This window comes from Serinus canaria, chromosome 3 (assembly GCF_022539315.1).
Source record: "Serinus canaria isolate serCan28SL12 chromosome 3, serCan2020, whole genome shotgun sequence".
Lineage (NCBI taxonomy): Eukaryota > Metazoa > Chordata > Aves > Passeriformes > Fringillidae > Serinus > Serinus canaria.
In genome coordinates this window covers 110,289,181-110,304,925 of record NC_066316.1, presented here as the reverse complement: position 1 = coordinate 110,304,925, position 15,745 = coordinate 110,289,181, and the positions used below count along the sequence as shown (strand labels likewise).

The following is a 15,745-nucleotide window of genomic DNA, read 5'->3' as shown; positions in this document are numbered from 1 at the left end:
TTAGAATATCCGCACTGATCAATTCCTACTTAAAATTCTTCAGCAGAATTGTTCAAAATAAATATTCAAAATTAAAAGCTTGATTTCCTCACCATTCCCCCCAAACACCAATTTCAGGATGGCAAAAGCAGTTCATTCAAAGTAAATGGAGGAGGTGTAAACCCAGTCTCAGACACCTTTGTCAGGAGTGCTGCTTCACAAATAAATCCCCTAATCCCCTGAAAAAAGGGGGAAATAATCCATTCCCAGGCAAAGAAGTTGGCAAAGCCACCAGAAATGCAACTTAACCCCTGAATTCAAACTCCCCACTGCAGTTACACAGCTCCCGACAATTGCAGGAAATCAGAAAAATTGTCTTTATTTTCCTCTCAGAATACACTTAAATATCAACGAGAAAAATAAAAGAGTTAGAAATAATTTTCCCTTGCTGATAAAAAATTGGTCACTTCCCAAGAATGTCAAAGATCTGATTCCCAGTAAAAGGAGTAGCAGGGAATTACAGGAAGATCTGTGTGTTCAAACAGAAAATTCAGTGGTTCGTTGCAAGAAGAGTTTGATCACAACCAAAAAAAAAATAATGAGAGCCTTTAACGAAGCTCTAATTGTGCAATAAGCCATACCAGGGAGAAAAGAAACAACAAAACCCCAAATGTTTTGATAAATGGGATTATGAAACTCCAGAGCAGTAAAACAAAGACTAAGAACACAAATGGTAATAAAGCATCATTAAAGGTGCTGTTTTGAAGCACTGCTGAAGCACAGGTAAATGTCAGGTTACCCAGGCAGAGTTTTAGTACTCAAAAGCAATGTTTAATCTGATTTTTTGCTCTCCTGAATTTCTGAATGGAAGATATTCCCCTTACTGAGGGATAATTTTTATTTGCCTATGAGGATATGTGGATTTTTTCAGTCCCTTCTGAGACACAGGGCACTAAGAGAATGGACCAAGCACTAAGACCAACCCAACAGGGGTCATTTGTCCATTTTGTTCACTGCCTGACAAACAGATTTCAAACTGGGCTTTGCATCACCATTGGAGGAGCCACACCAATCTTAGAGCAAGCTGAGGAAATGCTGAAGAATGTCTGAATTTAGGGATGCCACGATTTTCCCACAATAAAACCGGGGCAGATCAACCATAATTTTTTGCAAAATTATAAATGACACCTGAAGTCCTGGCTGGCTTCACCTACTGAGGGATGATTAAGCTGCAAATCTACAATTACTTCTAATCTTAAATAACTGATAGGATTTGAACTCCCAACATACAGTAGCTCAAATGTGATATTACTGGGAGCTTTTTGAAGCCAATCAATAACTATTAAAGCTGGATCCCATCAGCTACCACCAGGTATTAGCCACTTTCTCAATATTTCAAGGATTCAGTTATTCTTAGCTACAGTTAAAGTAGTAAAATGAAGTGGTCTCATACTGACACTGCGATAAATACGAGATTAAATATAGAACAAATTTATTACTCCCCAAAGTCCTACTGAGTGTCCTGATTTTTTTTTCTCTTTTTTTTTTCTGTATCCACAACAATCTGGTTTACTTTGATGTTTTATTATCCCAGATCTAAAGCTCACGATTGAAAAGCAAAGCCTGCACTGGTTCAAAGAACCCAACCCCGGCCATGCCGGGGGAAGGGAACAAATTCCAAAGGGAAGGTGCGGATGGCGGAGCCGGCCCTGTGACAGCCCTCATGCCCCACTTAGAGCAAGTGGCACTCACAGGCGAGTGATTTGTGACACTGAGCGTGTGTGACACGGCACAGCACCCCTGGAGTGCCTTGGGCTGCCAGAGGATCGTGCCTGCAGGAGCCGACTTTTCCTAATACCCTGCGCTTTGAAGAAAGCGGAATAATCAACCCATTTTTAAAGCACTGGTTTGAAGGGCTCCGAGGAGTTTTAAAGGAAAGCAGTTAATTACTTGGCTCGCTTTAAAAATAAATTAACCCACAAATTAGAGATGGGATGGGTCTGGGTGATGATGGGTGACCCTAGAAGCGTGCATTTTTGGCTCACTGCATGTCCTGAGCTCCCAGGGATGATCACAGTTTAACACCAGTGGGTCTTCCCTGAGGAGCAAAGCACTCTGGAGAACTGAGGGAGCAAGAAACCACATCCTCCTCCACCAGCATCTGAGTGGGATGAGTCCACAGGGACATGAGTGTTTGGGTCTCAGCTAAATTCCCTGGAAGTGTTCAAGACCAGGCTGGATGGGGCTCGGAGCACCCTGGGATAGTGGAAGGTGTCGCTGCCCATTGGAGGGGACTGGAACTGGATGAGCTTTAAGGTCCCTGCCAACCCAAACCACTCTGTCATTCCATGATTTATGACATGTCCAGGCATTTCTCCGCCCTCCTCACCTGGGATTCACCCCTAAGCATCAATTCCAAAGTGGCCCACAGAATAAAACTCTCCCAAAGTGACAGTGACAATCTAATCCAATGAAGGGATCTGGCCTCCACTACTGGTGCACACACAGAAGTCATAAAATAAATTTAGTGCCAAACAGGTAAATCTGACGGCCATGTCCAAAAGCTAGAAGTGGATTTTGCTGGAGACCCTAATAGGCTGGATACACCCTCATCAGCTTGGAAAAACATGCCCATGCTCTCATAAGAAAATAAAAATTAACCCTAAGTAATGGGAACATTTTCCCTCTGATGTGCTGCATGCTTCTGGGCTCTTTCTTGTCTACTATGCAGGGACACTGCTGCCTTCAAGGCTCAAACCAGCACAGGATCATCCCTGGGACCTACAAGCCCTCACCTCAAGAAGCATCACCAGAACCATTCCCAGCTGGCATCCTGGAGGCAGCCACCCTCTCCCAAAAGCCAAGAAAGCTTAATGTGACAGAAACAGCCAAGTTGTGCTAGCCCATTTCAGGGCCAGAGGGCAAATCCTGCCACTACCAAGAAGAGATGTGGTTACTGAAGATGAGTGCATGGCAAGAGAGATGAAAAGGGCTCTATCCTTGATCAGTGCATATGATTGGACTTTGAGATGGAACCATGGAAAGGGAAAAGCGTCCCTGCCCATAGCAAGGGGTTGGAATGAGATGATCTTTAAGGTCCCTTCTAGCCCAAAGCATTCTGAGATTCACTGAAGGGCTCTGGTATCATCCCAGAGAGAGCTGCATCACATTTTGGGCTGGAGCCTTCTCTGGCGTCAGCGGCACGATGCATTTACATCAGCGTGTGACAAGGGGCCCGGAGTGACAAGGACTAAGGTAAGATTAAGCATTCAGGAGCAAAGCATGTCCTTCACTAAAACAAGGGCGCCGAAGCCTTATCGCGCTGCCTTTCAGCACAGCCACGTGCCCAGGCACAGCCTCAACCTCCAGCTCCGGCCCCGGCTCGGATGCACATGACTTGGCAAGGCACTGCTACAGCTTCTTTCTCTGAAGGAAATCATTCCTTCCCCAGCCCAGCTGTGAAAAACACTGGGAAATAAAGCCCTGAGACAAGCTCCCGTTGCATCGCCGACGTGTCGGCGTGACAGACTCCGTGTGGTGACTTCACACCCCAACGTGAGCCTCTTCCCTGCATTTGTGAGTGTTCCACGAGGGAGGAACTGATGGATTTCTGCAGCCGGTGGTGCTTGGAGAGCCGTCGGTGCACACTGTTCCAAATTATTTCCATTTCTAATTAATATTCATAAACGAGCCACAATACTGCGCCTTCCATCAGCCGTCACACACCACCCACGCTAGATGAAAGGACAACTACATGAGATAAGCAGTTTATTGGATCAAAAGTCCCCTTTAGACGAGGAGACAGCTACTGCAACAGCCTCCAACTGATAGCATCCCATCACATGGAAGGAATATCAGCAAATCTCCCTCTTTCAACCCGAGATTCAGTACACGGAATGCACAACACAATTATTATGTTAATTTAGCTGCATTTCACTGCCTGCTTGAGGCTTGAGCTGGAGGGAGGAACTTCGGTTTGAAGAGCTGCCACTGAAAATGGCTACTTCAAAAAACTCAACTGACACCCAATTATACCATCAGCTGTCAGAGTTTAATCCCCTTTTGTCCCTGTTGTCAGCACCGCTGCCTCACCTGGCTGGTTTTGGGAAAGGACTCTGCCCTTCAGCTTTTGCCTTTACCGACCATCTACATCTTGCTCCAGCAGGATCCTGAAGGAGCTTTACCTGTCCTCCTCCCCAAAGTCAGTTCAGGTGACAGAAAACGAGGATCTCATCTGCATGCACAGAACATGGCCTGGGAGTAACAGCTGTTATTGTCCACTACCCCTGCACGGACAAGAAATTAATCAGAAAGACACCTGACATTCACATCAAGCCCATGCAGGATGACAGAAAACACTGAGACTGTAACATCACATTCCCCCCTCTCCACTGATGGGAAACAAATGTTTCCCAGCTTTAAACTGAAAGGGTTAGATTGGATATTGGGTAAAAAGATTTCCCTGGGAGGGTAGGGAGGCCCTGGCACATGTTGTCCAGAGAAGCTGTGGCTGCCCCTGCATCCCTGGAAGTATTTCAAGTTAGGCTGGATAGGGCTTAGAATAACCTGGGATAGAGGAAGGTGTCCCTGCCCATGGAAAGGGGCTAGAACTGGAAAATCCTTAGAGTCTCTTTGAACCCAAACCATCCCAGAATTCCATGATTAAAAAGAGCAGAGGAAGGTGCATTGCGCATTGCTCTCCAGAGCTGTTCTGCTCCTCATCCATGAGGGACCCAAACAGTCTGCCCAAGAAAAAGCATATTTACACCCATTGCCAGAGAGGAAAAGTATAAATATTTCCAAAGCTTTATGAAGGCTGGTACTTACAGTCATGCTTTGAAAGGGAAAGAATAAAGCAAAATATTCAATTAGAAAAAATTACTATAATTGCAGGTTCTATTTTATCCCTCCATTAAAGCAATAAAGTGCCTCGAAATATTGCTAAGCTGGGATACAGAGCTTAGTGCTACTTAACATATTAATATACATCCAGGGGGGTTAATTTAATTTAGATCTGCATGAGGGTCTTCTCTCCTCCCTGGCCCCAATGGTCTCTCCCTACACTTCCAGCTGGATATCCACACATGCTTCCCCCCCATTCCATGGCATGGACATGCAATGCTGAAGCTGGACATAAATTCTGACATGTGCCACACACCTCTGGAGCCAAAGGAGCCATCAAGCACATCCATGCACAGCTCCACACACACAGTTTCCCAGCTTAAACCATGTTTGCCTGCCCCTCAAAGCTCTGATGTCTGAGTATTTGATTTTCTGTTGAACAAAAATGTCCAATTCCTGCTCTCTGAACATCAAACAAAATCCTCTTGGAAATGTAAAATCATCCCATTTTGCTCTAATAGCACATAAATCCCATGGGAAGGGATTTGCTGTTGAAAGTCACTGAGCAAGGAACTGCTGAGGCTGAAGAAGGGGCTCTTCCTCCCAGCCTTGGCTCTCTCCATGCTTTCTCCACACTGTGGTGCCACAAGCTGCAGTTTTCCGAATATAACCTCGCTTTTCCCTGCGACAGAAGATAAGTGAATCTTATTTTAGGGAGCCCTTCATCCTTTTAATTAAACAAATTTATATCACTTCTCTGTATCTCATAGCCTCCATTATCTTTTGTGAACTCCTACAATTCCGTTGTAAAGATATATTGAAAAGCGCTAATTGAGATAATCTCTGGAATTCAAGAGTTGCTGTATTTTTAGCCATGTTTTAAAACTATTTTCCCTTTGTTTCTGGAATGCCTCCCATCCTTCCTCCCATGCCAGACTGTTTACATTATTTAAATGCCTTCTGCTTATACCACTCTTTACAATTTTTACTTCAACAACATCGGCCTCCGTTGCTCTTTTTTCCCTCGCTTAGACATAACTGGGATGAATTCCAATCCCAAACTCAAAACCACTCCTGGTGCTTCACTGCTGTCTTCTGTGTTTGGAAGATCAGGCAACGTATTTCTGCCATCCTGTCATCCAGGGCTGCCTGTGTGGGGGATCCAAGCATGAGGAGTTAAACTGATCTTTTTTTTTTCAAGAGAAAATGGGAGAATGGTGATTTTCCCAGAGACTCTTTAAACTCACTGGGATATGTGACATGTCCCTGCTTTAGGAGATGATCCTGAGCCACCCCACTGATAGGATGGGCGAGCTCATCTCTCCCGGACTTTTTTTGGAGAGTTGTGATGTCCAGTGTCCATCATAGAGGCAAAATATGATCCTGCTCCCTGCCCCTACAGAAAACCCCAGAGAACCCCATGAGCTGAGGGAGGTTCTGGCAGCTGGACATGATCCTCCCTCACCCAGGTTTGGGTTTTTCCCACAGGTTTAATTAGCAAAGTGATAAAGGCAGCTCCAGCTGCCAGAGCCTTTTGCATCATGGCTCCTGAGGAGTTTTTAATAAGAGTTCTGCCAAAATGGTGAGGGTTTTATGGGAAACTTCTCCCACATCAAGCAGACCTGTGAAGGCAGAAAAGGTAGCATAGTTCAGCAGCTAACAGGAGTTTTCCAGCAAGAGCTGAGACCTCTGCAGTGTCCATTTTTGTGTCTGTTCACACCAGGCTTGGTTTGCCTAGAGCCCATTCACTGACCATCTACAGGGAACTGCAAGATTCCTGTCTTAGTCCTATTTCCCACGGGGTTTTGGGACAGGGAGAAGATGCCCATTCCCTCAGCCCACCCTGTACAAAAAGGGGTACTTAAACAGGGTGTATAAAAAAGAGGAAGTGACTTTTACATAGACAGAGAGTGACTGGACAAGTGGGAACAATTTTAAACCAAAAGAGGAGAGATTTAGGCCAGATATGTGGAAGGAATTCTTTCATGTGAGGGTGGGAAGGCCCTGCACAGGCTGCCCAGAGAAGCTGTGGCTGCCCCTGGATCCCTGGAAGTGTCCAAAGCCAGGTTGGACAGGACTTGGAGCAACCTGGGATAGTGGAAGGTGTCCCTATCCATGGCAGGGAGTGGAACAGGATGGTCTTTAAGGTCCCTTCCAACCCAAACCATTTTATGACATTATTCTATTCCATGATAACAGGGGGATATTTCTTTTGGATGCCAAAATCCTCCTGCAGGTAAACCAATACAGAATGAAGCAAAGGAAGAAGAGGTCATGATAAAGGCTCTGGGCTTGAACACAGAAGGCTTCAACAAAGCTGCCAATTCTGCAAAAATCTTCTGTGCAGCTGAAGTCACTTAAGGACAGACTGTGAATATTTCAGAGGTGAACCTGAGCTCTCACAGATTTCCAAAAAAAGGAGACGTGAGGAGCAGCACAGTCTTCAGGTCCCATTATAGTTTTGGGGATACATTTGAGATGGCCTTTTGCTCTATTTTTTTTTGTCTCTTGGCCAAGATTTGAATTTCTTCCTGGTTCAAGATATGGAAGTAAGGAATAAAACACCCATTTATACTGAAATAATCAAAGTCCATCAGTGAAATTCGTTCAGGGATGGACAAATAGCAACTCCTGAGACTCCTCCTCAGAATTGTGATTGTGGTTCCTCTGCTACAGCATCTCCATATAACCAAACACAGGCTGAAACTGGAATACAGGGTGGGTGGAAATGTAAATCCCAAGTGGAGAGAGTGGGAAAAAAAAAAATTAGAATCCATCCACGGAGAGATGCAATGGGCTGCTCCTGGGACACAGCTAAATGCTCAGTCCCACAATCCAGAAGATTTTGGGAGCATCTTTGACACTGCAGCCTAAAGGATATGGGATGTGCCTGCAAAGATCAAGCAATTCCACTCCACAGGGTTAAAAATACAAGGTGTTCCTCCCTCCATCAGACTGCTGCTAAGTTGGAGAATTTTCTAAATATCCTCCTCCCCTGGAAAGCTCTTTCCCCATTTTCTTGGGATCCTGTTTGGAAAAGTATCTTGGTGCCCTAAAGCATCACGACAGGCTTGGCCATCATTCTGAATCCCAGCACATCAGAAGAAGGCGGGTCAATGAAGTGACAATATTTGGCACATGTTCTTTGCTTACGCCTTTAATTACAATTTAATTTTCTCTCTAGCAAAGCTTTACTCTGACTACAATTCCTCCTGCTTAAAAGCTTCCAGGTGTTAAAACACTGCCTTGTACTACTGCTGATTTTCACTACAGTCAGGTGCTAAAAATCAAGTCAGGATTCAAGGGAAATAAAATGAGTAGAGAGTGAAGTTATGTGAGGGATCCAGATTTTTCCACAGGCTCACCTTGATTCCCCAAGGAAAATTACAAATTTGACGTCCCATTTCTGCTCCTTGCAGTCTCAAGCAGAGCAAGCAGCTCTCCTCCAAAGAGATGCTTTATCACCATCAGTTCTTCCTCCATCCTTTTCATTAAAAGAAATGCTCCCTGAATAACCTACATTTGTTCGGAGAGGAGAACCACTGCAAGGAATAAAGCTGGCTCAGTGCAGCTGAAAGCAAAATAGAAGTGTCTGGAAAGGTGGAAAATACAGAGCCTGGAATTTTAACACATAAAAAATGGTGAGCCATCTTTCCCTCCTTCCCTTGGCACCCTGCCTCCTCTCCACCAGGAAAGGCACTGTCAGGCTGCCACTGGCATTAGAGATAAAGCCATAGGGAGAGTGGGAAAAAAACAAACAGCTGTTTTTCCTGGAGTTCAGCTTGAACAGCTGAAAAGGACTGTTGTGGTCAAGGACCACATGGGGGGAGCATTAAGAAAGCAGCCTGCAACCCAACTTCAAGGCAGTTGGGTTCTCTTCCAGTTTTTGGACTCCTGGAGATGCTGTCCCCAAAATACCTTGCAACGGTGTCTTCACCTTGAAAGCCATGGAAATTTTATGCTGGTTCCAGGAAGAATTAAGTCAGGTCACCCAAGCAGTTCTGCTTCCCTTTCCTCCCCCACAAAAACCAGGGCAGGGGGGTGATGAGCTGCTGTCACTGCCCAGCCACAGGGCACCACACAACTCTTCCTCAACAGCATCCAAGAGCAAACCCAGCTCCAATTTCTCCTCCAAATCCCACTCCCCACCTGCCCAAGCCATGCTGTCTCTGCAGAAACCCTGGGTTGCATGGGAAGGGGAGTTCCCAGCAGGTCAAGGCAGGATATTATTTCTCCCAAGGAAAGGTATGGAGCAATCTCTGCCCTCCCAAGGCTGGCCCAGCAGATCCGCTCCAACATCTGTGGTTGGACCCCCTCTAGTGGGAACCACTCAACAAGACACGGAGCATCACCACCACCACCAGCCACCCATGGAGACCCCACTCAAGGGATAAAGCCCTTTTTCTATTGTTATGATGATGATTATTATTATTATTTCCACTCTCTCACAACCTACATACTCTGTAGATGTTGTTGAACCTCTACACCCACAGCCCAGCACTTCCTTTTGGAGATCCTGCAGAAATGGGGGTGGAATGGGTAAGTTTTTTGAAAGGGAGAACAACCTCACTGGAAAAAAATATAAAAAGTTATACCCCAGACCTGATTTTGTAGGGAGAACATATTTATCATCTATCCCAGAATGTCTTCCCTCTGCCAACTTGTCAAAAACTGACAAAACTCCATACTATAAAAGCAAGCTGTTAAAACTTGGCTAAAAGGAAAAACTCAGCTGCCAGACAAGCTAACCAGAAAAAGCTGAAAAAAATATTCCAGCATGCCAAGGAAGACAGCAAATTTACAGAAAGGCTCTACAGAGCTGAACATCCCAAACCAAGACAAGGAGGCAGCATTGGGTCAGCAGCTTCTGGTTCATCTGCTGTTTGACAAGCAGGTGGCTTCCACTTTGAGGGTTTCAGGCAGAGAACTTCAGAGTTGTAGCTGCCTGTATTTCTAAACTATCCGAAATAATGTGTCTCCAACTCAGAAGTTCATCCCAGACAAAGTATTTTAGGAGAGCCTGAACCCACTCAACACAAAGTCATTAAATGCCACATATTCCATTTAAACCATTGATTCATTCTTCCACCTCCAAAGATGAACAGCTCACAGATTTGGTCTTTCCACTAATAAAAAAGATGCCAACTCTCTGCCTAAATGTTAGGAATTTCTCACCATGTACATACACAAGACAATTTTTAATGTCACAACAATGACAAGGGTTGTTGTGGTTTCCTGGGGTTTCTTGTACAGAATGTTTTTCTCCTAGATCTGTATTCAAATCTGTTTTAATAACAAACCCCATAAATAGAGCACATTCATGTCCCAAAACTCAACATCACTGATAGTTTAACAGACACAGAGAGATTTCCAGCTGGTCAGCATTCATTTTAGCTCAGCTCCACATCCTGTTAATCCAATGGAATCCAATAATGTTTGCTTTAATAGCAAGGCGCAACGCAAGGGATCGGACTTTCCACTCTAAACCCCCTATTCCAGGGCAGCATCCATGACCCAGTAACCCACTTCCAGCAGAGGTTAAAGAAAGATATATCAGACAGGGAAGTTCACTCCTGTCATTCATACAACCTGTGCAACTACTCAAGATACCAAAACTTCTACTTCTCCTGAATTTACATGGCTGAACAGCTCCAGAAAAAAAAAAAAAACAGCTCTGTCTTCACCCTGTTTCCAGCAAAACCACAGCATTCCTCCTCAAGGAACAGCCCTTGGCAGCTTGCACTGCAGCACCTCTATAATGAGCATAACGTGCTCCAACTGGCATCCTTCACTTATTGGATAGTCTAGATGAATTGTTCAAGTCCTCAAGACAATCTAAGATTTGTGAGGAAAGGTGAATATTGTAGGTTTATGAAGGTTAAAAACCCCAGGAGCTGAGCTTTATAGGTGGGAATAGTATTGGAGATCAGACTATTGGCATCCATTTGAGATCAGAGTACTTCCAGCAAGAATTCAAAATATACGTATCTACATACACACATATGTTTTTACTATTTTTCCAACAGCCACTACAGACAGACAGTATTAACACATCCTTCAGATCCCAGCTGAACTAAAAAAACCACAAAAACTCCAGGAATATGACTAAGTGCCCCCTCAGCACTCGCACTGCCCCCTCAACCCTCCTGCCTGGTCACGATCCACCCTCTGAATACAACACAAACAGACAAAGCCCCCATCCAGACTGCTCCAAAACAAGCTCCTTCTCCACAATCCTGACAAAATGAAAAGACAGCCTTGCTAAAATAAGATCCCGATGTATATTTATATTTCTGCCATAAAATGCTATTTATTCACCATCTCATTGGCGAGTCTTCCCAGTATTTACGAGAAGAAGCCGCCACAGGAATTGTGTCATCCCTCAAAATCCAAACGCAGATTTACCTAACGTATTCAGGATGAGAATTCCTGTACTACTCCAACCTCCCCCCTCCAATTCTCCACGGTTTCGCTCCCAGCTGCTGAGCAACACCCACGACATCCCCTACGTAAGGTACGAACCCAATTACGCTCCATGCAGCGGCAGCGCGGATCCGTGATCCCACGGGAGAGCAGGCTCGGAGCATTACACACTGAACTTACACTGTCCCAGGTTTTCCTCCTCCATCCCCACACCTAAACTTCTTCCCAGCATGCACGACCAAACCAGTGTGCTCCAGTATTAGTCCCATCACTGCATCCGAGATTAATTGTAATGGCGTTGGCAATAGCTGTAGTGGGAATGCAAAAAGACACCCTCGTGGAGGCTGCTCCACAGATCCCAGGAAGTTAATTCTGGCTCTGGTCAGATACTGGGAGTCGGCTCCATGCTGTCCAGCGCGCCTTAAAGAGCAGGAGCTGGGCACTAGTGGGATTAGAGATCAACAGGAGAGAAGGCTCCCTGATTTCCCCTAACATGATCCGGGCTGCAGCATTCCTTATCAGTCCTCTTTGGCATTCCTAGCCCTGCACAATCTCAGAAGCAAATGTTTTTCCTCTGCATTAACATAGCATGGAAAAGTCTGGGCAACTTGAGCTTTGTTTCTTCCTATTACCCAAAAATCAGCCCCCTACATGCATCCCCTCTGTCCCTACCGGCATCACTTTGGCATCCCCCTCCCCACATGCTCATTCGAGCGTGCTACGGCATAGGGTCTTTGTGCACATAATCATTTCTTCTGCCTGACTCCAAGAAAGGAAAAATCCAACTTGCCAGAGGAGCATCTGCATTGAGTACTGCTTTTGCTGATGGGATCAGCACTTGGGAGTAGCAGGGGAAGCAGCAGAAAGGGTCGTGGACCAATTCATCATCCTCGCACGCACCACCCGCAGACATCCCCCCTCCTGCTACCCCCCAGCCCAAATCCCGGCCGTAAAAAACCCACAAAAATAGAATAAACCCCCAAGCAGAAGTTGAGAACAAATGTGCTTTGAACGCTGCACAAATGACATTGAAGATGCAGAAGAAATATGTATTTGCTGTTGCACTGCATGATCGCATGGGCTTATTTCCTACGTACACATCTCACGCACCCTTCCCACGTAGATCCCCTCCCCTCCACCCCCGCGGCTTCTTCAAAAAACAAAGGGAAAATAAAAATCTTTGATCCCTAAGGATTATTTTAAAAGCTACAAATGCCGAGCGACCCCCATCTGGAGCCTCTTCCCTACAGCCTGACCCATCCATGGTGTGGAGGGGGTGCTACCACCACCCTGTGACACAACCCAGAGTTGTCCCTCTACCCCCACTCCAAATCTCAAACCCCTTCCAGGTTACCAACCCGCGCCCCAGCTCAGAGGATGCTGGGCCACGCCGGTTTTTACAGCTGTCCTTATACCACCTCTTTCAGTAAGCCCGACATCTCTGTGGCAGTGTTTGCATCCACAGGCTTTCATCCTGGAGAATCCCTCCCTGCCTCCTCCCACCTCTCTTTTTGGGGAGGATAACGTAATTTCCAGCTCGCACTGGAGGATGTTTCTTTATTCCTGCCGAGCTCGAGGTCACTTCCCAGACTCGTCCTCTAGCCAGTGTCTCCTCCACCCCAGGACCTCTCCCTCCCGGCAGGGAAGAGCCCCTTATCCCTGACCTTCAGGCTCGCACCGGCAGCCCCACCGCCGCCATCCCCACTGACGAGGCTTCTCCTTTCTCCAAAGCCACAGCCGAGACATCACGCTGCGTTTTTCCACTCCCACCACCCGCTCCTTCGGTTCGAGGGGAGTCAGCGAGCCAGCAGCTCCTGCTCCACCAGCTGGGGAGAGGCTCTCAGGGATGGATGAGACCCTCACCCCTCATCCCTACGGGATCTGTTCCAGGAGGACATCTACCCTCTAGAACCAGCACATCCCAGTGCTTGGCAGCCACGGGTGCATCCCCACGCAGACCCTCTCTGGAGCAGCCCCTGCATTCCACAGGGTCTTTTCCTGGCTGCCCCTTGGCTCCAGGAGGGGTTGATGGGGTGAGTCCCCTCCAGGGCCACAGGACCTCCCTCTGCAGTGCTGCCAGGGACTGTCCTGAAGGGAAGAGCAGCTCCATGACCCCTCTTCCCATCCTGCCCCATGTCTGTGGAGCACCATCTCATTCCCACGGAGCTAGAATCCCTTCCATCCCACACCACAGGGGGCACAGAACTGTGTCCCCTCCAAGCTGTGAGGTGACAGCAGCCCTATTCCCCTCTCCTCAACCCCACATGCTGCATCTCTGCTCCCTTTGGGGCTCCTCTCAGTGAAGAAGGGGTCACCCCAAATCTCCACGTGGGGAGCACCATCTCAAGTCCTGCTTGTACCAACCAATGCCACTCCTCCCACCTCAGCCCCACAGACATATTTTGGGGGAAACTTCTCGTCCTCTCAAATGTCCTCTCAGCACGAGGGGGCCCTTGACACCTCCTCCACCGTGGGGAGCACTGGCAAGGGTCCACCTCAGACAAGGAGATGACAATGACCCCTATGTCCCCCACCTCAGTCCCCCTGGCTCATTTTGTGGGAATCACTCCTCCCTTTGGAGTCTCCTCTCCTCACTCAAAGTTGGAGTAACCCCCAAATCAACCCTGCTTCTCCACGTGGGGAGCACTGCACTGACCACCACCACCTCAGACCATGAGGTGACACTGACCAATGTCCATCTCACACCACAAGCTGACAACAACCCCCATCTGCCCTACCTCAGCTGGGGATGGTGACCCATGTCCACCTCAAATCATGAGGTGACACTGACTCCCATCGGTCCCACCTCAGCCAGGGGACAGTGATCCACCTCAAACCATGAGATGACACTGCCCCACGTCGGCCTCAAACTATGAGGCAACAGCAATGGCCATCTGGTCCACCTCAGCTAGGGGACAGTGACCCACCTCAGCCTATCGAGGTGACACTGACCCCCACCTGTCCCACCTTGTCTAGGGGACACTGACCCACACCAAATCATGAGATGACACTGACCCACCTTAAACCAGGAGATGACACTGATCCACCTCAAACCAGGAGGTGACACTGACCCACGTCCACCTTGGACCACAAACTGAGAGCTCCCCACCTCATCCTGGGGACAGTGACCCATTTTAAACCAGAGGGTGACACTGACCCATGCCCATCTTGGACCACGAGCTGAGAGTCAGCCACATCCACCTCAAACCAGGCGCTGACAAGCAGCCCCTCCTCGGCCAGCGCACACTGACCCACGTCCACCTTGGACCACGAGGTGACACTGTCCCCGTCCATCTCAAACCCGGAGGTGACACTGTCCCCGTCCATCTCAAACCAGGAGGTGACAGTGCCCCACATCCCCCTCGGACCAGGGGCTGACGCTGCAGCACGTTCCCCTCGCACCAGGCGCTCGCAGTCCCCGCTCCCGCCCCTCCGCGGCCGCGGTCTCCGATCCAGCGCGCCGCCCGCCCCGCCGGGGGCACGGCGGAGTCCCCGACCGCCCCTTACCTCCAGACCTGCCCCATCTGCAGCAGGTGGATGACGGACTGCCAGACCCAGACGGAGATCCTGCAGAGGCGCTGCGCCCCGGGGGTGGCGGTGCCGCCGACTCCTCCTACCCCGCCGGCGGGTCCCCCACGCCGGCCCGCGGTCCCCCCCATCATGGGCGGCCCGCGGCTGCTGAGCCCCTGCACGGCGCCCAGCCCGCCGCCCGTGTAGTCCTGCACGAACCAGCGGAAGCTCAGAATCTGCACCAGCACCGAGGGCAGCAGCACGAAGGCCAGGGTGAGGCCGCACCACAAGTAGTCCCGCCGGCCGTAGTGGTGCAGCGCCAGCCACAGGTCCGTGCCCACATCCCCCAGCAGCACCAGCAGCGCCAGCACGATCCACAGGCAGTCCAGCCACGGCCGCTCGGCCGCCTCGCCGCCCTCCGGCGGCCCTTCGGCGGCGGCGGCGGGGGGGCGCGGGGCCAGCGGCTCGGCGGCGGCGGTGGCGGCGGCCCGCCCGAAGAGGTTCCGCAGGCAGGCGCTCCGGCAGCCCCAGTAGCAAGACGACGTGTTGCAGCAGTGGCAGATGTGCAAGGAGCTGCTTGCGCCCGGCTCCTCCGCCACCTCGGCCGCCGCTGCCCCGACGCCGCCGCCCGTGGCCGCCGCCGCCTCGTCCAGGTTGTGCAGCTGGGCGAAGCCGCTGCCGCCGCCGCCGCCGCCGCCGCCGCCATCCGACTTGGCCGCCATCTTGCTGCCGCCGCCGCCGCGTCCCCGGCCCGTTCGCCGGGCGCTCGCTCGCTCTGCCCCCCCGTGCCCGCTCCCCCCGCCCGCCGCTTCCGGGGGCGGCGCTTCCGCGGCGCGCGGGACGGGCCGGGGCCGCCTGGCGGCGACAGCGACCGGCGGCGGGGCCGGCGCGGACGGGAGGGAGCGGCGCCCTCCACACCCCGTGCCCGGGTACGGACAGCTCCCACCGCAGCGGGATGCTCCGTGCCCCGTCCGATCTGGACCGGGGAACT

The 15,745-nt window shown here is 49.5% G+C and overlaps 1 protein-coding gene across 1 annotated transcript in view; it reads right to left on the bottom strand.

The window, feature by feature from the left end:
• The window catches only part of XKR6 (XK related 6), a 173,495-nt gene extending 157,985 nt beyond the window's left edge, over nucleotides 1–15,510 (bottom strand). Inside the window, exon 1 of the mRNA XM_030236345.2 lies at nucleotides 14,752–15,510. Within this exon, the coding sequence (XP_030092205.2) occupies nucleotides 14,752–15,476 (725 nt within the window). The 5' untranslated portion in view covers nucleotides 15,477–15,510. The remainder of the gene's footprint in view (nucleotides 1–14,751) is intronic.
• Between the last annotated feature and the right edge of the window lie 235 nt (nucleotides 15,511–15,745).